Source organism: Bufo bufo, chromosome 2 (genome assembly GCF_905171765.1).
Source record: "Bufo bufo chromosome 2, aBufBuf1.1, whole genome shotgun sequence".
Taxonomy (NCBI): domain Eukaryota; kingdom Metazoa; phylum Chordata; class Amphibia; order Anura; family Bufonidae; genus Bufo; species Bufo bufo.
In genome coordinates, this window is record NC_053390.1 from 142377143 (window position 1) to 142402394 (window position 25252).

The following is a 25252-nucleotide window of genomic DNA, read 5'->3' on the forward strand; positions in this document are numbered from 1 at the left end:
GTGTCAAATGACCCTCTTCCTATTGAAAAAACAAAAGTTGGATTCAAAATGGCCAACTTCAAAATGGCCGCCATGGTCACCACCCATCTTGAAAAGTTTCCCCTCTCACATATACTAATGTGCCACAAACAGGAAGTTAATATCACCAACCATTCCCATTTTATTAAGGTGTATCCATATAAATGGCCCACCCTGTATATATATATATATATATATATATATATATACTGCTCAAAAAAATAAAGGGAACACAAAAATAACACATCCTAGATCTGAATTAATTAAATATTCTTCTGAAATACTTTGTTCTTTACATAGTTGAATGTGCTGACAACAAAATCACACAAAAATTAAAAGATGGAAATCAAATTTTTCAACCCATGGAGGTCTGGATTTGGAGTCACACTCAAAATTAAAGTGGAAAAACACACTACAGGCTGATCCAACTTTGATATAATGTCCTTAAAAGAAGTCAAAATGAGGCACAGTAGTGTGTGTGTGTGGCCTCCACGTGCCTGTATGACCTCCCTACAACGCCTGTGCATGCTCCTGATGAGGTGGCGGACGGTCTCCTGAGGGATCTCCTCCCAGACCTGGACTAAAGCATCTGCCAAATCCTGGACAGTCTGTGGTGCAACGTGACGTTGGTGGATAGAACGAGACATAATGTCCCAGATGTGCTCAATTAGATTCAGGTCTGGGGAACGGACGGGCCAGTCCATAGCATCAATGCCTTTGTCTTGCAGGAACTGCTGACACACTCCAGCCACATGAGGTCTAGCATTGTCTTGCATTAGGAGGAACCCAGGGCCAACCGCACCAGCATATGGTCTCACAAGGGGTCTGAGGATCTCATCTCGGTACCTAATGGCAGTCAGGCTACCTCTGGCGAGCACATGGAGGGCTGTGCGGCCCTCCAAAGAAATGCCACCCCACACCATTACTGACCCAATGCCAAACCGGTCATGCTGGAGGATGTTGCAGGCAGCAGAACGTTCTCCACGGCGTCTCAAGACTCTGTCACGTCTGTCACATGTGCTCAGTGTGAACCTGCTTTCATCTGTGATGAGCACAGGGTGCCAGTGGCGAATTTGCCAATCTTGGTGTTCTCTGGAAAATGCCAAACTTCCTGCACGGTGTTGGGCTGTAAGCACAACCCCCACCTGTGGACGTGGGGCCCTCATATCACCCTCATGGAGTCTGTTTCTGACCGTTTGAGCAGACACATGCACATTTGTGGCCTGCTGGAGGTCATTTTGCAGGGCTCTGGCAGTGCTCCTCCTGTTCCTCCTTGCACAAAGGCGAAGGTAGCGATCCTGCTGCTGGGTTGTTGCCCTCCTACGGCCTCCTCCACGTCTACTGATGTACTGGCCTGTCTCCTGGTAGCGCCTCCATGCTCTGGACACTACTCTGACAGACACAGCAAACCTTCTTGCCACAGCTCGCATTGATGTGCCATCCTGGATAAGCTGCACTACCTGAGCCACTTGTGTGGGTTGTAGACTCCGTCTCATGCTACCACTAGAGTGAAAGCACCGCCAGCATTCAAAAGTGACCAAAACATCAGCCAGGAAGCATAGGAACTGAGAAGTGGTCTGTGGTCACCACCTGCAGAACCACTCTTTTATTGGGGGTGTCTTGCTAATTGCCTATCATTTCCACCTGTTGTCTATCCCATTTGCACAACAGCATGTGAAATTGATTGTCACTCAGTGTTGCTTCCTAAGTGGACAGTTTGATTTCACAGAAGTGTGATTGACTTGGAGTTACATTGTGTTGTTTAAGTGTTCCCTTTATTTTTTTGAGCAGTGTATATATATATATATATATATATATATTTTATTTTTTTTTGCCTCACCATATACTTTTCCTCCTCTCGTCCCAGAGATCATGTGATCACCAGGTGCCTTGTAACTGCAAGAGATATTGGGTTTTAGCAGACCCAGATTATCTCTGCAATGGGGCTCTAGAGGCTGTATTTCCCTTGTAGCTAGGGTTAATATGTCAGCCTCAGTTACAGGAGAAGTCAGCAACTAAAAATATTTTGGGATAGATTTATCAAAACTGGTGCAAAGGAAAACTGACTTAGTTGCCCCTAGTCGTATCTATTACTGTTTAATCCATACCAGGAGTATATTGGGTCCATGCTTTGAGTGATTATTTGATACATTATAGCAGATTGTTATTTTCAATTTTGTGAGGCTCTATAGGGCACATAGACCATTGTCATATCACTTGGCACAAAGGACAATTTATCGTATTTCAATTTTTTTTGGAAGGGTTGAGTCGCTGTTCACGTTTACTAGATATAAAAAAGCCCTACATCACATACGATGTCATTACATAATGCTTTACATTGTTTTATATTCTCAAATCTATCTTCCTTCATGTGTCAGTAGACATTCCTGTGAAAACACTCAAACAAATCAAACAAAAGAAATATGTGTTAGCTGTTTATTTCACCACAGGATCCTAAAGGACTTTTCATAAAAAGACTTGTATGTTCTATAACACATATAAATTATGTACAGCTGTCACATTTCTACAACTGGCTAAAACTACATATCAGATCATCAAATACTGAAGGATATATCTGAAACCTTATGAGTTCATCATTTTTATGTTTTATATGTTTTCTTGAGCTATATATGCAAAATCATTGAAGCAATCTCTCGGAAATGGATTTTGTAGAATCTCCCTGACAAAACCTTATGGCATGGTGGTCATCTTGTACTTTTTACTTTTCTGGGCCCCCTCTATGAGCTACAACAGAGAGCACCCACATGACTGACTCTTGCTCTGGCCCGTCAGTGCAATACATGGTTACCCATTCATTTGAATGCTCTGCATGTTTTACTATACATTTTTCTTAAATTATTACATGTGAAGAATAACTAAAATAATTGTAGACTGAACTGTTTACCATGGTACAATGTATATGTAGAGGCAGCCCCAGAAGGCTTTCAGGTCAGGCTGACTCTTCCGTTCTCATTGTGAACCATGCTAGTCTGAGTCACTTATTATTTTTCTATTGCAAAGAAAACAGCAGTATTGCACATTAAATTAGCAGCCCCACCAGGTACATTCCAGGCATACAAATCATACGAGAAAACAATAAAATTAATAGGAGAGGATTTTCTTTTACAAAATTCACTGTAAAATAGTAAAAGTAATATGATAAGCAGCAAAAGAAAATGTAGTTACATTTTAACCCATTTTTACTCCAAGCCTTTCCAGAGCTATAACTTTTTTATTTTTCCGTTCACATAGCCATACGAGGGCTTTTTTTTTTTTTTTTTTGTGGGACAAGTTTTACTTTCTAATAGCATTTTTGACAGGCATGGTCTCCATAGGAACATAGCTACGGCAGCCTTGGATCCTTCAGGGGGCCTGAGGCTGCCACTGGGAATGAACACCTCCCCCAATCGTCACTAGGGGGAGCCATTTCAGCCATGGAAGCACTGTGCTTCTGGGTTTTCGGCTCTCAGGTGCGGTGGTAACATGTGACCTCGGCATCTGAAGGGTTAAACGTTTGTGCTATCACCAATTACAAACATCGTCGATCACTGAAAGCCCCATTAGTTTAAAACAGCAGGCACCTGGTGGCTACAGTGCCCACTGCGCTTGTGATTGGGTGTCATATTTAAATAACTGACTTCCGCTATAAATTTACAGCGGTCGTGAAGGGGTTAAAGGGTATGTTCACATTTAGGTTAGGTCTACACGACGACATTTGTCGTGCGACATTTTGTTGCACTAATGTTGCGCAACAATTTTTATAAGTCTATGGTGTCGCACTGCAACATGCAACATGCTGCAACTGCGACGCAACAGTCGCAGAAAATCCATTCGAGATGCAGTCGCAGCATGTTGCATGTTGCAGTGCGACACCATAGACTGCCATTATAATAATTGTTGCGTGACAATGGTGCAACAAAATGTTGAGCTAAAAATGTTGCAGTGTAGTTGCGCCCTATCTGTCGTTGTGTAGACCCAGCCTCAGACACCTTCTCACTTAGAACATGTGATGTCCTATTCATTTTTTTATCAGCTTCAAGTCTTGTTCACATTTCAGTTGGTATTACGTACGGTACGTGAAAAAAAAGCGTCCTTATTTAATCCGTCAAGATGATCCATGGATGGTCTGTGTGTCCGTTTTTACCCTCTGTGTGTCATTCGTAATCCACGGACATGGCTCAGCTGAAAATTCATTTCAAGAGTTTTTCTTTTCTGTCTTCCACGAAAAGCAGACGCACCACGGATGCCATCAGTGTTGTGTCCGTGAATTTCACAGATCCACAGGCTTTAATAGGCATGTTTGATCCGCATCACGGACCAAAGTAGTGCATGTCTTTGAAAAAAAAAACACTGATGTGTGAACAGTCCACATGTCCTATATAATTTTACATTTTATTTCAGGAGATTTATTGAGTTTAAAACTTACTGCACTTCTAACTCTCCTTAGAATGTTACTTAGGCCTTAGGCTACTTTCACACTTGCGGCAGAGAGATCCGGCAAGCAGTTCCGTCGCCGGAACTGCCTGCCGGATCAGGCAAAATGTATGCTAACTGATGGCATTAGTAAGACTGATCAGGATCCTGATCAGTCTTAAAAATGCCTGATCAGTCGAAAAAATGCATTGAAATGCCGGATCCGTCTTTCCGGTGTCATCCGGCAAAAACGGATCCGGCATTTATTTTTTCACCTTTTTTTCAGTCTGCGCATGCGCATACCGGAAGGACGGATCCGGCATTCCGGTATTCTGAATGCCGGATCCGGCACTAATACATTCCTATGGGAAAAAATGCCTGATCCGGCATTCAGGCAAGTCTTCAGTTTTTTTAGCCGGAGATAAAACCGTAGCATGCTACGGTTTTCTCTTTTGCCTGATCAGTCAAAACGACTGAACTGAAGACATCCTGATGCAAACTGAACGGATTACTCTCCATTCAGAATGCATGGGGACATACCTGATCAGTTCTTTTCCGGTATAGAGCCCCTGTGACGGAACTCTATGCCGGAAAAGAACAACGCAAGTGTGAAAGTAGCCTTAGGCTTGCAGTATAAATTGGCTAAGAAAGGTGTTTTAGTGTTCATATCTTTTCTATTTTTGCCTTGTTCATGTAGCATCGTCACTCGCAGTTCACTGGAGTTCTGAGGAGCCCACAGTCTGCTAGCACTTCACATGCTGAGCCCATAGTGTTCAGTGTCTAATCAGATCCATGCCCTGAGGAGAAGGCCTACCTCGCTGTCATGCCTGCATCTGCTTTGTTATATTACAGTATGCCCTGAGAAGAAACCACGGTATAAAAGCCACAGTGGATTTACTTTGCAGAGGCTGTGTGCATTGTCTCTGCTGCCAGAACCGATTTCACACAACAACCAACAGTGGACAGAAGCTTAGAATTAAGGGAAACCCCCAGTGGCCAGAACTTTAGCCCATTTTAAGAGGCATAAAACAGCATTTTGATTAAGGTAAATTAGATTTTTGCTATTCAGGATACTGGCTATCAGATAAACATGAGTTGTGTGAAAGTACAGTGACCATTTAACTACAGTATCTAGTATCTAGCAAATCAAAGTCTTTGATCCGAATTTAAGGGAAAATTCAATTAGCTGCGAAACCGAATTACCTCGTGCTGCATGGTAGCGAATCGGTTTTCCATGAAAGGGAGGTAAAAAATTGTAATCTGTTTGAGCACTAAGAGCCGGCCACCGCCATCTTGATTGAAGATCCCGCACACAATCCTGTGCAAGGTGACGTATGACGTCACCACGCCGGCCGATGTGGTGACTTCATCACGGGCTGCGCAAGATTTCTTCTGGATCTTCAATCAAGATGGCTCTTCACGATCAAATGGATGAGGTAGGTATGATATTTTTTTTTTTTACACTGTAATATTAATGTCAGATGCCACGATCAGCAATGAACGTGGCATCTGAGGGATACAATGATGTGGAAGGGGGGGGGGGGCGCAACCTCCGCTCCCTGCCATTGCACCCGCTATTTACAAAGAAATTAGTAATCCGTCACAAAGCGTTTTCTTTTTGTAAAATTAGGCAAAGCAGCCGAAATTAATTTTCCAATACTTCATTCATCTCTAGCAATATCACTTTGAAGAGGTCATGATGACAGACTTTTGAATTAGGTCATTTTTTAGATATACCAAATGAAACAAAGCGGCTAATTGACCCAGAAGGCTCAGCAGAACACACATAGATATATTCCACACAATGGCATATGTCGCCCCATAGAGTCCCATGTGAAAGAAAATCATACCACACAACATCCCTGAGGGTTAAAACTGCTGATCGCAGCTCCCTGTCAGAGGTTGGGTGCCGGCTATGTGATTCTGCCGCCGGCACCCCCCCTGTATCTGTATTATAGGTTAATTATCATTAGTGGTGCAGTACACCCTCCACCCTCCCCCAGTATTAAAGACATTGGTGGCGCAGTGTTCCCCCCAACGCCCCCAGCATTAAAATCATTGGTGGCAGTGGCCACAGGGTCCCCTCACCCTCATTGGTGGCAGTGGAAGCTTCTGATCGGAGCCCTAGCTGTGTAATCCTGGGGCTCTGGTAGGTTACCATGGAAGCCAGGATGCTACTGAAGCCCTGGCTGCCATGGTAATCTCCCTGCTGCCGTGTGCACTATGCACAGGGCAGCAGGGAGAGTGTGAGGTCATATTCACCCAAATAGAGCTCTATTAGGGTGAGTAGGACAAGGGATCAAAAGATCCCAGGTTCTAGCCCCTAAGGGGGGGGGAATAGTTATTAAATAAAAAGTAAAAAAATAAAAAAATAAACACCTAAATATAGTAGTAAGTATAAATCACCCCCTTTCCCAATTTTACATATAAAATATATAAACAATAAATAAATATACATATTACATATTGCCACGTCTGAAAAGTCCAAACTATTAAAATATGAAAAAAATTTGCTATGCGATGAACACCGCAACAGAAAAAAAATGTAATAAAAACCACGCGATTCGCCATTTTTTTTGTCAATTTCTCCCCCCAAAAAATAGGATAGGACTGTTCGATCATGGGCCGTACATTCCATAAAATGCAGAATGCACGCGGCTTTTTGGCGTTTTATTTTTTTTCGCGTGCTATCGAATGGTATCGAGTATCACAATACTTTTTTATGGTATCGAAATCGAATAAAAGTTTTGGTATTGTGACAACCCTCGTCTGCTGCAGCCTGCCCTGCTGTGCTCCAAATTAAAATATCATCATATTGATATTTATTGGGCATTGGGGGCACAGGGGCAGGCAGCAGCATATTGCTATCAGCATTCATATTGAAATTTATTTTCATATGCAATGTCTGTTTCTCTTTAGAGGGTGTACAGTATAAACGGAATACTGAGTAGACCTGAGGGATTAAAACACTGGATAGATAAAAAAAAAGTAGGGGTATAAGGATTGACTCACATCTATCCGCTCTGTAGCATGTTCTGTCTATTGTATTTGGTAACATCTATAACACATGCAGCTTCATTGCCGCGTGTGTTGTGCAAAATGCCACAAGGGGGCCCGCTGAGGCTTTATCGCCCAAGGGCCCACCTGAACCTGGATCCGGCCCTGCATAAACCTAACGTAAACCGCAGTGTGAGCATAGCCTTAGGGAATTTTCTGTTGTGACTAAAGACAGATGTTTAAAATGCAGAACAGAAAATCGCAGGTGGATGGGGACAGACAGACCTAGGCAACAGCGTCTACCATGATAAAGACATTTTACCTTTCTGTGACCAAAGCATGCACTTGGTAATCTGGAGCTGTCATTCATTAGTACTTCAGTACTGAGTAAATTCAGACATATAACGTAGGGAAATAGCACAATTACTGCAGCCGGGAGAGCAATTATACAGCTTCATCTAAGCATAGAAGATGTCAAAGAGAAGCAGGAATTATGTCTACACAGAAATAATCAATTTTCATCAAACGCAAAGAAGCGGCTGTGGAAAAAAAACATTAGCTCCGTCCAAGGCCTCATCTAGAAGTTCTAAATCAAACTGATTACTTTCATGTAATACTTCAATTCATTCAGTAACATCCAGTGAGAAGGAATAACATTATATTAAAGCACTTTTAAACGTATCAGTGTTCCAAAATATGCCAGCCAAAGGTCACATTTTAGTCAATTGGTTTATAATGTTTTCCTTCCCAGTGGATAAATTCTTTTTTTTTCTTCACATTTTCAAGTCCAGAAAAACGACACAGAGTACTAATCCTGTCTAATATTTAGGCAGTATAATTTATATACTAGAGGGTAATATAAAAAAAAGGCTTTTCTCCAGAGATGTAGAGCGATTTTATGATCTAAGGCTGGGTTCACACGGGCGTTGCGGGTGCGTTGCGTGAAAAATGCACAATATAGAGCATGCTGCGATTTTCACGCAACGCACAAGTGATGCGGGAAAATCACTGCTCGTGTACACAGCCCCATTGGAGAGAATGGGTCCGGATTTAGTGCGGGTGCAATGCGTTCACCTCACGCATTGCACCCGCACGGAATTCTCGCTCGTGTGAAAGGGGCCTAACACTCTGAAAACAATTTATTTCCATCACCAAATTCGGACATCCATAATTTTCTATCTACAGATCTGTGTAATGTCTCTTTTGTAGTATTTGGAGTATGTATGAATTTTTGATCACTTTTTAAGGAGGTGAAGTGATCAAAAAAACGACTCAGACTCTTTTTTTTTACCATTACGCTTTTCACCATATGGGATAAATATTTCTATGGTGATACCAATAGTTTTTATTTATTTATTTATTTTTAGTGTGTAAAATGGGGAAAGGGGAGTGAGTTGAATATTTAATTTTGTTTTTGATTTTTACAAACTTAAAAAACATGTTAGATTGATCTGATATGCACCAATCAGACATCATTTCAAGTATTGTGGCCTCTTTACAGAGTATGGGCTCATGCCCACGACTGTATGGATTTTGCTGTCCGCAAAAAAACGGATCTGCAAAAAATATGGATGACGTCTGTGTGCATTCCATATTTTGTGGAACGCAACAGCTGGCCCCTAATAGAACAGTACTATTCTTGTCTATAATGCAGACAATAATAGGACATGTTTTATTTTTTTGTGGAACGGAAATATGTATATACGGAAACGGAATGCACATGGAGTAACTTCCGTTTTTTTTTTGTGGAGCCATTGAAATGAATGGTTCCACATACGGTCCTCAAAAAGAAACGGAACGGACGTGGAAATAAAATAGATTCGTGTGCATGAGCCCTAAATCCGATAGGATGCAAATTTCAACAAATATATCACCTGGTCTACCACAACCTAGACACCTTCCACCAAATGCAACTTCCAAATTTGCCAAAAGAACTGGCATGGGACATTTGTTAAATTTGGTTAACAAATTATTCAAACTGCTGCAGACACTACAAAGAAATCACTTAAAAAATGAACCTCAAAATAAATTACCCTCTTAGTCTAGTCTGTGGCTGATGCCGGAACACAAATCTGGTGCATCTTTAGACAATTTTGTCTAACTTTACACTATCTTTTGGTTATATCACTCAAAGATGCACAAAAAATGTCTAAAACACATAATAAAAGTGGTGCTAAACAAGTTGGTTTTGGCTCAACTTAAGTGATAATTCTGAGCGTTTAGCTTAGTAAATTTCCACCAATGAGTATTCTTCCTAGAACCATGATACAAAATGTATGTATTTACTGCATAAGGGAAGTAAGGGATGGGCACAGCTTAGTCCACAAATTTGTATATGCTTGCTACCACTCATGCACAGGGCCATTAGTGTGTTGCGGTCTGCCCATGGGTGTGCTGTCCGCATGTGTACCATTGAGATGAATGGGTCCACATCTGATCTGAAAAAAGAGCCTGTATGCCTTTGTTTAAAAATATAACATTACAAAATTACTGGAGAAAAGATGTTGATCCAGGGATTTATTTGGAGATAGGAAGGTTTTTCCCTAATATGGGGCATTTATCATTCACATCAAGTTGTTTTTAGCCCTCCTCTGGATCAACACAGTTTATTATTAACACAGATTATTGGTTGGATTTCATGGACATGTGTCTTTTATTCATCCTTATCAATTGTAAAGATATGTTACTATAACCGATGGGGCCCAGTGTTTGGATCAAATTGCCATGCCATAATTGTCTAATCTGGGAAGCCACTCCAAACGCTGGAATCGTGTTATTTAAGGTTGGAAATATTTGCCAATGAATTTGAAGGAAGCAATTAAGGATATACAATAAAATCTATTTTAAATTGGTAATGTATAAAGAAATAACAGTACATCATTTGTTTCATATTTGTTACTTTAGAAGGCGATGCTAACACTTCACACTCGCAAACAATTGATAAGGTCTCATATTCACAGCTGTATTCGTATCCATCTTGCGGACTGCAATCCGCGGATCCACAAAATACAAATACCGGCCATATGCATTCCGCAGTTTTTTCGCTCTCATCACTACAAATTCCTATTCTTTGTGGAACGCTGGCATGATGACATCCGCGTGCTGTCCGCATTTTTGCAGGTGGGTCCGAGTGGGTCTGCGTGGGATGTGCAAAAAGTGCAGATGGGACGTGGACCAAAACTACGGTGGTGCGCATGAGGCCTAAGTGTGACCCACAGTACCATTCCTAACCACATGCCTGCTGATATCCAGTGGTAGATTAAAAGCTTGAAGCATTTTAGAATATGCACTATAGGGAAATACTTCAAATATACTCTTTTTATTTTAGCTATTATTATTTTTTAAACAATGTTTTCTCTGAAATGCCTCAGTATTTCTCTTGACAGGTTGCCTTTAAAGTCCATTAATAGCTGTTTTAAATTCATTCACTCTGTTTGACTCTATTTAGCACAAAAAAATGACTCTTTTGTTGCTAACTTGGGCTGCTGGGGATGGGCTCCGGAGAGGAGCGGCTATTTCAGTTGGCGACTCGGCAGAGAATAGATGATCGCTTTGCAGACACTGACTGTGAGGAGCCTGACTGAGCATGTGTGACCGCCAGCACTCCGCTGAGTAGGTGGATGCTCACATTGCTGTACACTGTGAACACTGGGTGGCACCGCACTACATTTCTTCACTGGATCATTTTTTAATAGGATGTAAATTGTTAAAGAGGTTATCCCACAGGGCACATTTATCACCTAGCCACAAGATGGGTGATAAATGTCTGATCATTGGAGGTCCCACCACTGGGGCCCACACAATCAGTAGAACAGGGGTTTTGTAGCTTTTTCCCTCAGCCCCACAAACACTGAATGGAATGGCATGGCATATGCATGGCCACTATAAAAGTGCCCTGAGGAGGAATGAGGAGCTCAGGACCTCAATTCTAGTGATCGCTGGTGATCCCAGTGGTGGGGCCCCCAGCATTGAGACATTTATTACCTATCCACAGGATAGGAGAACATGTCTGCATGCTGGGATAAGTAATAAATGTGTGACAACCCCTATTGAGCATTTAGACTGCCTCCTGCTGGGAGTGATACTATGTCTTGTGATATGGTGACATGTATGGTACAATAGAGAAGAAGAAAAGGGGAACTCTGCACTCCTCTAGCTGGTAATGTGACTCATCTGTCTTTACCACGTCACATACATTTATAAGCAGAGTCTGTCACCAGCAACCTCCCTATTAAACTTTTTGCATAGACACGTAGCTCTGGTTCACCTGCTTAAAAGGCTGTTTTTCTTTTGTTGATCTGAGGCTCCATTCCTCAGTTACAGTATAAAACTTTCTCTTAAGGGTACTTTCACACTAGCGTTTTTCTTTTCCGGCATAGAGTTCCGTCACAGGGGCTCTATACCAGAAGAGAACTGATCAGGCATATCCCCATGCATTCTGAATGGAGAGCAATCCGTTCAGGATGCATCAGGATGTCTTCAGTTCAGTCTTTTTGACTGATCAGGCAAAAGATAAAACCGCAGCAGGCTACGGTTTTATCTCCGGCCAAAAAAACGGAAGACTTGCCTGAATGCTGGATCCGACATTTTTTTCCATAGGAATGTATTAGTGCATTCAAAATACCAGAATGTCGGATCCGTCCTTCCGGTCTGTGCATGCGCAGACTGAAAAAAAGGTGAAAAAAAAAAAAAATGACGGATCCGTTTTGCCGGATGACACCAGAAAGACGGATCCGGCATTTCAATGCATTTTTCAGACTGATCAGGCATTTCTAAGACTGATCAGGATCCTGATCAGTCTTACAAATGCCATCAGTTGGCATACATTTTGCCGGATCCGGCAGGCAGTATCGGCGGCGGAACTGCTTGCCGGATCACTCTGCCGCAAGTGTGAATGTAGCCTAATATGCAATTTTTTGGGAGGTGAAAAGAGGACATCACCATTGCTCTTGTGGCCAGCTCTTCCCTCATGGCTTTGATTGACAAGCCCAAGCAGTGTCAAAGCACCACAGAATGGAGTGAGCACAGTACAGAGTGCAGCTTGGGGGCAGCAAGAGCAACGGTGAGACCCTCATTGCACCAAGAGCCTTAATTTGAATATTAAGAAAAAGTATCATAGCTCAGGAATGGAGAAAAACAGCGTTTTAATCAGGTGAAGCACAGTTATGTGTCTATGCAAACAGTTTGACAGGGAGACGGCTGGTGACAGATTCCCTTTAATATGAATAAAGTTATCTCTGGATAGCATCCGAAAAAGTGATAGATGATTTCTGGCTAGGGCTGTGGGTACACCATGACTTTAGTGCCTTGCCAGTACGAACTCGGAAGAGTTTATTTGGCATGCTGTTAAATGACTGCAGATAAAACTTCATAGAGATGAAAGCGCTCATGATGCAGACTAAGGCCTTTTTCACACGAGCGTGTCTGGATAAGGTTCGGATGCGTTGCGGCAAACCCACGCGAGTAGGTACGCAATTGCAGTCAGTTTTGACTGCGATTGTGTTCCGTTGTTCAGTTTTTATCGCGCGGGTGCAATGTGTTTTGCACGCGCGTGATAAAAAACTGAATGTGGTACCCAGACCCGAACTTCTTCACAGAAGTTCAGGTTTGAGTTCAAGGTTGTGTAGATTGTATTATTTCCCCTTATAACATGGTTATAAGGGAAAATATTAGCATTCTGAATACAGAATGCATAGTACAATAGGGCTGGAGGGGTTAAAAAAATATAAAAATTTTTTAACTCACCTTAATCCACTTGTTCGCGCAGCCGGCATCTCTTCTGTCTTCATCTTTGAGGAATAGGACCTTTGATGATGTCACTGCGCTCATCACATGGTCCATCACATGATCTGTTACCATGGTGATGGATTATGTGACGGACCATGTGATGAGCGTAGTGACGTCATCAAAGGTCCTATTCCTCAAACAAGAAGACAGAAGAGATGCCGGCTGCGCGAACAAGTGGATTAAGGTGAGTAAAATTATTTTTCTTTTTTTTTTTAACCCCTCCTGCCCTGTTCACGTCACGCATTGCACCCGTGCGGAAATCTCGCCCGTGTGAAAGAGGCCTAAGAAAAAAGAGCGCGTATTTCATTTGGTGCCAGAGAGAGAACAATGATAACGGTGTTTTACTTTACGTTTGTTCATTTCCTTCTGGTACCAGAACTTCCCATAAAACACTTATTCATAGTCAGAGACTTGACTGTACCTCCTCGGTCACGCGCTGCTAGGTTGCTTCCTCGTTTTAATGTCACATCCAGCTGGTACATTCCGGGATTAGGGAAAGGAGGGTCTGAATTACTATTTCCCACAGTGTTTTTCTGCAAACAAAAAAATATAGCATTCAATAATGATGTCAGCAATGCTTCGTGTTACATTGAGCAGAATTATTGTATTGTCATGGTAATCAAAGGTATAACTATAAATTCATTGTACAGTTCTACAGAAGGAGTAAAGTACATTATCATCAATGCCAATTACAGTCCCAGCACAGTTCAGTCTCATGGAAATGGAAAATATTAGATGTGCCACCATGTAGCACCATATTCTCTCTTAGAAGGGGATACATCCACCATGGGTCAAGCTTTGATTGCTTTCTGTAAAATTCTTATGGAAATTTCTTAAGAATTCAGAGGCACATGAACTAAAGATTTCTACGGCTGCCTAAATATGCATCTGCAAAACATGAATCCAAAACATGGCCATGTGTATGAGGCCTTAAACCAATTCAATGGGAAAAAACAGACATGAAAAGAGGCATGTCCACGTTTCAAACAAAATACACCAAACGGGATTTAATTTCTCCAGTGCTGATTAGAAAAGATAGCTGAACTTTGATTGCGGTGGCGTCGTGTCTGTGGCGGTATTATTTATCAGCCTATTGTTCCTCTCTTTACAGTGGGGCCTCATGTATCAAAGTATCTCTGTGGCCTGATTCTTCTTAGCCCAACTTCTGAGATCCCACTGTGAAGTCATGTCAAAAGCATGAATATGATCCCTAAAAAATATTACATGTAATTCTATAGTTGTACATGTTAGATTGGCTACAAGGTGATCAAGCGACAGCTGAATGTCGTTTGATAAATGTTTTTGTCTTGTAGGAATCATACACTTATGATGCTAGTGAAAGGAGTAATCAATGGATAAATAATACCGTCACACAGCTGCCTAAATAATGCTGCCTACCATGCCTGCATAATGAAACCTGTCACAGTGCCTCATCATAGTGTATATCACACTGCCCCTTTAACACAGCAAGTGGTGGTGTCCCAAAACATGTTAGATAAAGGGTAGGTTCAGACAGCGGTTTTTCATGCATATTGTGAAATCCATGGAAAATGTGCACCCCATTTCCTTCAATGGGAATCTCTATTACTGTTGACTGCAGCAGGTAACCTCAGGTAGGACTAATCCATATGCAGACCAACAGCAGTGCAAAACTGCAAATCCATGGCAGGAATCTGACGGTTACCCTTAGATTTCTGCTAAGAATTCCACCTTGGATTTTCCAGACAACCCCAGCAGTATCATACCACAGGGAAAAATTAAAATGAATTATGACTGTCAATGTGTATGGTCTTAATAAGACCGGCGGTCTGAATCTGTGCTTGTGTGAGATGCACCGTGTGAAGATATGTGTATTAGGTTGCCTGTGAAATGTACAATGTTATTCGTTGATTTGACTTTGTTTGTGGCATCTGAGCGCATTTTGGGATATGTTAAATGTCTATGTGTACTGTAATGGGGGGGGGGGACATTGTATATTTGAGTAGTGATGTCTGTCCTATTGTCCCCCCGTGTGTATTGGCGATTTCCCTTTGTCCTGAGAGATAATTGACTTACTTCTCAATTGTCTCCAGGATAGAGGGCTCTGTAAAACCGGTCTGGGCCGGATAGCATGCTTACAGCCAGGCTCCAAAAAGACTTTTACTAACTTCGGAACCCCTGGTCTGATTCGTGCCCTTTTTCAATATGTTGTTCCCCTGAATGGATTGATTGTGAATATGTAATTTTTATGGGAATGTGATGTATAGTTTTAAAGTTATAGTATATGTGTAAAAACTGTATTTCTCTGCCTGTGATAGTTACATTTCCCATTGTGTAGGGTAATTGTATCCCAGGCAGAGGGGAGGATTTTGTGTGAGCTGTAACCCTTGTTTTATTGGCTACTGTAAGATAATGTTTGTGTCCCTCCCCTGCATGGGAGCACGTAATAAAAAGAGCTGCATCTGGCAGCTCAGGCAGTCTTCTTCTACCCTTCATCATGTTTCGGCTGGTGTTTGGGTATCTGTGATCGCAGTGGGATTTATACTGTTCCTGTGGATGCTGCATGTTACTCTGAGGGATTTTACCGAATTTCATCCGAACGGACTAGGGAATTACTGCAACCAAGGTCCGTTCGGCGCACAGCAAACGAACGACACGCTCGAGTTCGGTACATTTGGTGGCAAGCGGAGGGATTTCGGTTCCCAAATGGATGTCCCGAACCAGAGGAAAAGTGAATGGCTCAGCAATACGAACAATTGAAAAGAACCACATTGAAAGATCTATTGGAAGCTCGAGGTATAGCAGCCAGCAACAAAAAGAGAGCTACAATAATTGCCGAATTGAGGCAGAGTGACCGAGCCAGCAGCATGGAAGGAGAAGATGCAGAGCACAGTGAGTTGGAGAGGAAACTAAGATTATTCATCAGCCTGTTGGGGACAAATCCTGCACCGGAGACAGTGATTCAAATCATAAATGAAACCAACAGGGCTCACTTGGCGCAGGGATCCAGAACAGGATCTTTACAAGGAGACGTTTTACATTCCCCTGGAGGTACAGAGAGCCGCTCACGGAAGGTAAATTATGCAGCCTTCAAATCCTTTGGGGACACAGATGTGGATATTGATGGATTTTTGCAGGATTTTGAGAGACAATGTGGGTTGGAAAATATAGAAGAAGAATGTTGGGTGGCGATACTTAGTAGCAAACTCTCAGGAAGAGCTGCAGAAGCCTACAGAGCCGTACCTACAGTGGACAGTCAGAACTATAGTAAGGTAAAGGAGATACTGTTGGCCCGGTTTGCAGTAACACCGGAAGCATACCGAAAAAAATTCCGGGAATTAAAGAGAACTGGAAAAGACTCCTTTACCGAATGGGCTTTCAGACTACACAGGGCAGCACAAAATTGGATGCAGGGATGTCAAGCTACAACTCTAGAGGATGAAGTTCAACTAATGACGCTTGAACAATTTTATAATAACCTAGACAAGGAGGTTAGACACTGGATAAGGGACAAGAAACCCAAAACTATAGAAGAGGCAGCTAAACTGGCGGATGAGTACCAAGACACCAGAAGAGCGGAGCCGAGTGAGGTGAGAGTAAATCCCAAACCATTTGTTCCAGCACCCTCTTACACTCCTGTCCCCAGGCCGGCTCCGTATCAAAACCCACCAGCTCCCAGATATGCACCCAGGCTTTGTCATGGATGTAACCAGCCTGGACACATAAAGCAGCATTGCCCCAACCGCAGCCCAGGGGGATCCTCAACACCACCACCTTACCGTGGCAGTGCACACTGCTACCAACAAGACACTACTCCCGAGCATCATGAAGAACAGTGGACCACGTTGTACGAGGCAAATACAGCACAAACCATGGATGACAACCGCAACCATCACCGAGAGACACGGGGGCCACCATCACGCTGATCCAACCTCACAAGATCAGGGCGCAAGCCCGCACTAACCGTACCGTGGCAGTTCGAGTTGCAGGGGGAGCCATCCATAAACTCCCCACCGCTAAAGTCCTGCTCAACTGGGGTACGGGGAGCAAACATTTGGAGGTGGGCATCATGCAAACCTTGCCAGCTGAAGTACTTTTGGGCAACGATGTGGGGTGTCTCACGTCCCACTTAAACAACCAGTCAGCTGCGGAGAGTTACCCGGTTACCACCCGAGCACAAGCTCAGAGGAGAGAATCTGCGCACCAGGAGGAACCTCAGGTAGGACCTCTTATCCCTTCCCCACGACCCATTCCATTCTGGGACACCCCGGCAGGGTTTGAGCTATCTCAGAGGGAAGATCCCACGTTAGCAGGTTATAAGAGGGGGGCGGAACAGGTCTCAGAGGAGGGGGGCGCAGAGCAATTTACTTGGGAAAAGGGGCTGTTATACAGGGTAACCCAGGGGGCCGGGAGTGGAGAAACCCAGGTAGTCAAAAAGCAACTAGTGGTACCCAGGAAATTCAGGGCAGAGTTACTCAAGCTAAGCCATGATATTCCTTTAGCCGGTCATTTAGGGGTTACTAAAACCAAAGACCGACTAACTCAGACTTTCTTTTGGCCAAGAATATCTCAGGACGTGAAAGGGTATTGTAGAACGTGTGAGGTATGTCAGAGGACAGGAAGCAGAGGAGATCGCCAGAGGGCACAGCTTCACCCGCTCCCCATTATTGAGGAACCTTTTAGTAGGGTAGCGGTAGATTTGGTAGGACCCCTCAGTAAATCTAGTGCTTCTGGAAAGCGCTACATCCTCACCCTAGTGGATTTTGCTACTAGGTACCCGGAGGCTGTGGCGCTGTCCAATGTCGAGGCAGAAACCGTGGCGGAGGCCCTTGTCAAGATCTTTACTAGAGTAGGATTTCCAAAGGAAATCTTGTCCGACAGGGGGACTCAGTTCACCGCCACGTTAACCCAACAGTTATGGGAACGTTGCGGCGTAAAGTCCCTATTTAGCGCGCCTTACCACCCCCAGACGAATGGACTCTGTGAACGGTTCAATCGCACCCTTAAACAGATGCTCAGAACGTTCACGGCGTCCAATCCGCACTGGGAAAGGTTTTTACCCCAGCTCCTGTTTGCCTACCGAGAAGTCCCTCAGGTGTCCACTGGGTTCTCCCCCTTCTAACTTCTTTATGGAATAAAAGTCAGGGGACCCCTGGACCTTGTGAGGGAACATTGGGAGGGCAACACAGGAGAGGAAGGAACCCCGGTCGTGCAGTATGTTCTGGAGTTTAGGCACCGCTTGTAGACCCTCACAGAATCTGTGAGAGAGCACCTGCAGGCGACTCAGAAACGACAGAAGAGATGGTACGATAGGGGTACCCGAGATAGAATCTTTGACATAGGCCAGAAGGTACTAGTGCTGAAACCTTTTAAGAAAGATAAGCTTCAGGACGCTTAGCAGGGCCTCTTCAAGGTGGTAGAAAAGTTAAGTGACACCACCTACATAGTCAGTAAATGTTCAGATGAAAGTATAAGGAGAGCCTTTCATGTGAACATGCTAAAACCGTATTTTGAACGTCAGGGAGATATAGCGGCAGTTTGTGCACTGGCCTGTGAGGATAGTGAGGGCTTACCCTTACCGGACCTGCTCGCAGCCAGTCACAGTACAATAGACCAAGTCCAGTTAGGCGAGGCCCTAACCCCAAGAGAGAAAGAGGAGGTTTCTCAGTTGCTTCAGGGATACGGAAATATGTTTTCTACCCTACCGGGATACACCTCTGCTGCGGTTCACCGTGTGGAAACCCAGGGAGACACCCCTCTCAGACAACAACCATAACGTATCCCTGTAGCCGTTAGAGAGAGCATGTGGGCTGAGTTACAGGATATGCTTAAATTAGGTGTAATCGAACCATCCCAGAGTCCTTGGGCTTCTACGGTAGTTTTAGTACCGAAGCGAGACGGAACGACTCGCTTCTGTATTGATTACCGGAAGCTTAATGACCGGACCGTCACTGACGCTTACCCTATGCCTAGGATAGATGAGCTATTGGATAGGATGGCTGGGGGACATTATCTCACTACTTTAGACCTGTGCAAAGGATATTGGCAAATCCCTCTGGAGCCTGCAGCCATTCCCAAGTCGGCCTTCGTCATTCCATTTGGGCAATACCAATTTAAGGTTATGCCCTTTGGAATGAAGAACGCCCCGGACACTTTTATGAGAATGGCTAACAGACTTCTAGAGGGATTCCAGGACTTTGCATGTGCATACTTGGATGATATTGCCATCTATAGTCGCACATGGGAAGCCCATCTGGAGCACGTAGCCCAGGTCTTGGAGAGAATTCAGACAGCCGGACGCACATTGAAGCCGGACAAATGCCATGAAGGTATGGCGGAAGTCCAGTACCTAGGGCACAGAGTAGGTTCAGGAAGACAGAGGCCGGACCCCGCTAAGGTAGAGGCTATTGCCAGCTGGCCCCAGCCCCGTACCAAGACCCAGGTGCTAGCTTTTCTGGGAACAGCGGGGTACTATAGGAAGTTTGTCCCGGATTATAGTGCCCTGGCCAAACCCCTTACGGACTTACCTAAGAAGTTCCTACCCAAACAAGTAGTTTGGTCCCCGGAGTGCGTAGAAGCGTTCCAGAAATTGAAGCTGGCTCTCAGCCAGGCACCTGTGTTGGCAGCTCCAGACTATAACAAAACTTTCCTTGTCCACACAGATGCCTCCATGTACAGGCTGGGAGCAGTATTAAGCCAGGTGGGGGAAGATGGGGGAAGCACCCAGTGGCGTATCTCAGCAGGAAACATTTACCCCAGGAGGTCAGCTACGCCACTGTGGAAAAAGAATGCTTAGCGCTGGTGTGGGCCTTAAAGAAGCTCCAACCCTATTTGTATGGTCGCCCCTTTACGTTAATGACGGACCACAATCCGCTTGTATGGTTAAACCGTGTCTCAGGGGACAATCCAAGACTATTATGCTGGAGCCTGGCCTTACAACCGTACAATTTTACTATGCAGTACAGGCCAGGCAAACAACATGGGAATGCGGATGGATTGTCCCGTCAACCGGACTTGGACCTATAAAACTTTCGTTCCCCAGACATCTCCGAGCCAACCCGACAGAGTCTAGGCGGATCTGCCGACCCATGGACTTAGGGGAAGCCGTGTGAAGATATGTGTATTAGGTTGCCTGTGAAATGTACAATGTTATTCGTTGATTTGACTGTGTTTGTGGCATCTGAGCGCATTTTGGGATATGTTAAATGTCTATGTGTACTGTAATGGGGGGACATTGTATATTTGAGTAGTGATGTCTGTCCTATTGTCCCCCCATGTGTATTGGCGATTTCCCTTTGTCCTGAGAGATAATTGACTTACTTCTCAATTGTCTCCAGGATAGAGGGCTCTGTAAAACCGGTCTGGGCCGGATAGCATGCTTACAGCCAGGCTCCAAAAATACTTTTACTAACTTCGGAACCCATGGTCTGATTCGTGCCCTTTTTTAATATGTTGTTCCCCTGAATGAATGGATTGATTGTGAATATGTAATTTTTATGGGAATGTGATGTATAGTTTTAAAGTTATAGTATATGTGTAAAAACTGTATTTCTCTGCCTGTGATAATTACATTTCCCATTGTGTAGGGTAATTGTATCCCAGGCAGAGGGGAGGATTTTGTGTGGGCTGTAACACTTGTTTTATTGGCTACTGTAAGATAATGTGTGTGTGTCCCTCCCCTGCATGGGAGCACGTTACAAAAAGAGCTGCATCTGGCAGCTCAGGCAGTCTACTTCTATCCTTCATCTGTTTCGGCTGGTGTTTGGGTATCTGTGATCGTTGTGGGATTTATACTGTTCCTGTGGATGCTGCATGTTACTCTGAGGGATTTTACCGAATTTCATCCGAACGGACTCGGGAATTACTGCAACTAAGGTCCGTTCGGCGCACAGCAAACGAACGACACGCTTCTCCTAATCAAGTTCGTTACACACCACAATTAAGAAGCGTACATCTGTTTAATCTGTGGAGCATCTCGGTCTATCCATGTGGCAGAACTGCCAGGAGCTAGAGTAGATTTTAGGTATAATTTTAATTATAATGTAAATGTGCCAGGCACACTAGGCCTGACCCCCCGCCCCCAAGGCCACCTTCTTTCATTTCTTTCATGTAATGTACCTGGCTCACCAGCAGATGGTGGCATTTCTGGCAGAGTTGAGTTCCCCAGAATGGAACCCTTTCTTTTATTCTATTCCCCTCTCTAGAGAGGGAGGAGTTAGTTAGTGGTTAGTTAGTCTAGTTTACCCCTGAAGCCAGGAGGGTAGTTTCCCTGGATCAAGATAACGTAAGAGACAAGATAAGTTACAGTTACAGCAGAAGAGGAAAAGTTTCCTATTTGATACAGCTAACATAGCAGAGCTGAGAAAGCTACAGTATGACAGAGCTTAGATTGTTGCAGAAGTGTTTGCCTGCCAGAACTTAAGCCAAAAAACCTACTGGTAACCAAGATAAAGTTTGGAAGATTGTTCCTTGGTGAAAGTTTATACCAAGTAAATCTGTGTTCAATGTTACTACAAGTCTGGACTCAATTATTCCTTCATCATCCAAGTTATTCATCCCTTTTTGGACTACTTCGCCCAACCACGCTGGGATCCAAGGATATCCAGGTAGGAGCATCGTGACATGTGCATACAACACCTTCAGAGACATTGTAGGTCACTCTGTATCACTCTTGCAATCCTACATCTGGGTACCAACACTAACATCTACAAAGGGGACTCCATGTCACTTGTCTTGGGGGGAGCATGACATGTCACATAAGGGTTGGGGCATATATGGAAAGGGGAGGGGCCTTAAAAATAGGTGTGTCCACACCCTGAAAAATTTCAACAGCATGCTTTGAGGGCTAAATTCCTGGTTCTTCCACATTCCAACTTCTGCTTTTTATGGGTTCAGTAATTGGCGATATCACATGATCCTGACAGTGATCCCCAGGGTTAGAAGGATTTTGAACATGTGATTTCCTGCTTTTTGCTAGCCTATAGCTGTGACTAAACACATCGGAGGTTCTAGTGCACTGGAATACATGCTAGAAATACTTTTTGTATACATATGTTGGAATAAAGTAGACTTTTATAGGACCTTCTTGAGATACAGAGAGTTGTAGGCATGGGTTCTCATAGTGGGGGACACTGTAAATGTATTAGAGGCTAAATGGCCTAGGGTTTAATTTTGAATCGTGTTGTAAAACTGTGTGAAGATAATAAAGCTAGATGCACTGTACATATACAGTGTATATATACAGTACATACACAAATTTACAGTATGTAATGTGCATGTAAAGTATATACAGTATATCTTACATCCTATGCAATATATATATATATATATATATATATACAGTCATGTGAAAAAATTAGGACACCCTTTGAAAGCATGTGGTTTTTTGTAACATTTTTAATAAATGGTTATTTCATCTCCGTTTCAACAATACAGAGAGATTAAAGTAATCCAACTAAACAAAGAAAACTGAAGAAAAGTCTTTTCAAGATCTTCTGTAAATGTCATTCTACAAAAATGCCTATTCTAACTGAGGAAAAAGATAGGACACCCTCACATGTATTCCCTCTTAAATTGGCTCAGATCTCACACAGGTATATCACACCAGGTGCACATAATTAGTAGATCGTTACTCTGCATGTTGAATGAGGCTTGCCCTATTTAAACCTCAGACATTTAGTTTGGTGTGCTCCTGACTGTTGAAGTGAGAGTGAGCACCATGGTGAGAGCAAAAGAGCTGTCAGAGGACTTCAGAAAAAAGATTGTAGCAGCCTATGAGTCTGGGAAGGGATTTAAAAAGATCTCAAAAGATTTTGAAATCAGCCATTCCACTGTCCGGAAGATAGTCTACAAGTGGAGGGCTTTCAAAACAACTGCCAACATGCCCAGGACTGGTCGCCCCAGCAAGTTCACCCCAAGAGCAGACCGCAAGATGCTAAAAGAGGTATCCAAAAACCCTAAAGTGTCATCTCGAGAACTACAGCAGGCTCTGGCTACTGTTGATGTAGAAGTACATGCCTCTACAATCAGAAAGAGACTGTACAAGTTTAACTTGCATGGGAGGTGTGCAAGGAGGAAACCTTTGCTTTCCAAGAGAAACATCGAGGCCAGACTGACATTTGCCAGCGATAAAGTTGACAAAGACCAGGACTTCTGGAATAATGTTCTTTGGACAGATGAGTCCAAAATTGAATTATTTGGACACAACAGCAGAGGACATGTTTGGCGTAAACCAAACACAGCATTCCAAGAAAAGAACCTCATACCAACTGTGAAGCATGGAGGTGGAAGTGTCATGGTTTGGGGCTGCTTTGCTGCAGCAGGACCTGGTCAGCTCACCATCATAGAATCCACGATGAATTCTACTGTGTATCAGAAGGTGCTTGAAGAACATGTGAGACCATCAGTTAGAAAATTAAAGCTGAAGCGGAACTGGACCATGCAACATGACAATGACCCAAAACATACTAGTAAATCAACCAAAGATTGGCTGAAAAAGAAGAAATGGAGAGTCCTGGAATGGCCAAGTCAAAGTCCAGATTTGAATCCCATTGAGATGCTGTGGGGTGACTTGAAAAGGGCTGTACGTGCAAGAAACCCCTCAAACATCTCACAGCTGAAAAAGTTCTGCATTGAGGAGTGGGGTAAAATTTCCTCAGACCGATGTCGAAGACTGGTAGATGGCTACAAGAACCGTCTCACTGCAGTTATTTCAGCCAAAGGAGGTAACACTCGCTATTAGGGGCAAGGGTGTCCTATCTTTTTCCTCAGTTAGAATAGGCATTTTTGTAGAATGACATTTACAGAAGATCTTGAAAAGACTTTTCTTCAGTTTTCTTTGTTTAGTCGGATTACTTTAATCTCTCTGTATTGTTGAAACGGAGATGAAATAACCATTTATTAAAAATGTTACAAAAAACCACATGCTTTCAAAGGGTGTCCTAATTTTTTCACATGACTGTATATATATATATATATAGTATAATAGCATAGTCTATAGATGTGTGTCTGTATGACAAATTGTCTGCTTTCCCTCTGCCAGAATAACAGGTTGGCACTTCTGAACTGTAGTAGCAGAATTCAGATACTGCATGGCATGATGTTTGTTGTGTAATAATGACTCAATATACTGGGGACCAGGAATGACTTGATGCCTGTCCCATCAGATTACATTATAATGAAAAGACACTTGCGAAGAATTGGTAGCAGTAAAGTTCAGAAAGGGCACCAGCTCTGCCGTTCTCTGACAGCCAGACTTCTTGTGACAATGAGTTCTTCTCTCTGAGTCCTCTGGTGTCTACTCATGAAGTTTCACTTAGGCAAGAAAGTGATAAAATGTGCTGTATACCCTGATGTTTGCTTATACGGTAATATCTTTCTAAACATCAGTTTAATAGCAGGAGCCAGCATTATGTGCAGTCTGAATTCTCTACTCCCAGAGTCCCTGTGGTTAAATCACTGCTGTTATACATCACAGTCACCCAGATGTGTTCTATCTAGAGAACACAATTGAGCAAATTATCTCTCTTCTAAGCTACAACCAGGGGATATTGTTTGCATAATGACATCACAATAAATCCCCCAGAACAGTCATGTAATACTGACATCATGATGTGGTGTCTCCCATCATTCTTCTATATGTTTGTGAGAAGAGGATCACTGAAGGAAAAGGGAGGATGTGCAAAATCTTTATTTCTGAGCAAAAAACTTCTTGTAAAAAAAAGTCTACCACTAGGAGCGTAACTAAGATTCATAGAGTCCAATAGCAAGATAAGATGGGGCCGCTATCACCTAGTGTAAGAAAATTAAAACTATGTAACTAGAGAACAGTCCGGGTTTGTAATCCTGTGTCCAGGTACAAGCCTTTCTCAGACCCGGACACAGGATTCATTTCAAACTGCAGTGCAGACGGTCTGACTTGCTCGCTCACGGTCCTGACAGCTGGCGATGAGTGAGCAGCGGCGAGCTGCGAGCGACCGGCACTCCGGGACCGGCTCGAACCTGAAGAGGACGAGGCCGCCGGTCAGGATGGATTGGAAGCCGGAGAGCTGGGGGCTGC

General features: G+C 43.4%; 1 protein-coding gene across 1 annotated transcript in view; it reads right to left on the minus strand.

Annotated features, from left to right (window-relative positions):
• Positions 1 to 25252, minus strand: part of MCTP1 (multiple C2 and transmembrane domain containing 1) — a 796241-nt gene that overhangs the window by 671828 nt on the left and 99161 nt on the right. The window contains exon 3 of the mRNA XM_040421550.1: positions 13637 to 13748. Within this exon, the coding sequence (XP_040277484.1) occupies positions 13637 to 13748 (112 nt within the window). The remainder of the gene's footprint in view (positions 1 to 13636; positions 13749 to 25252) is intronic.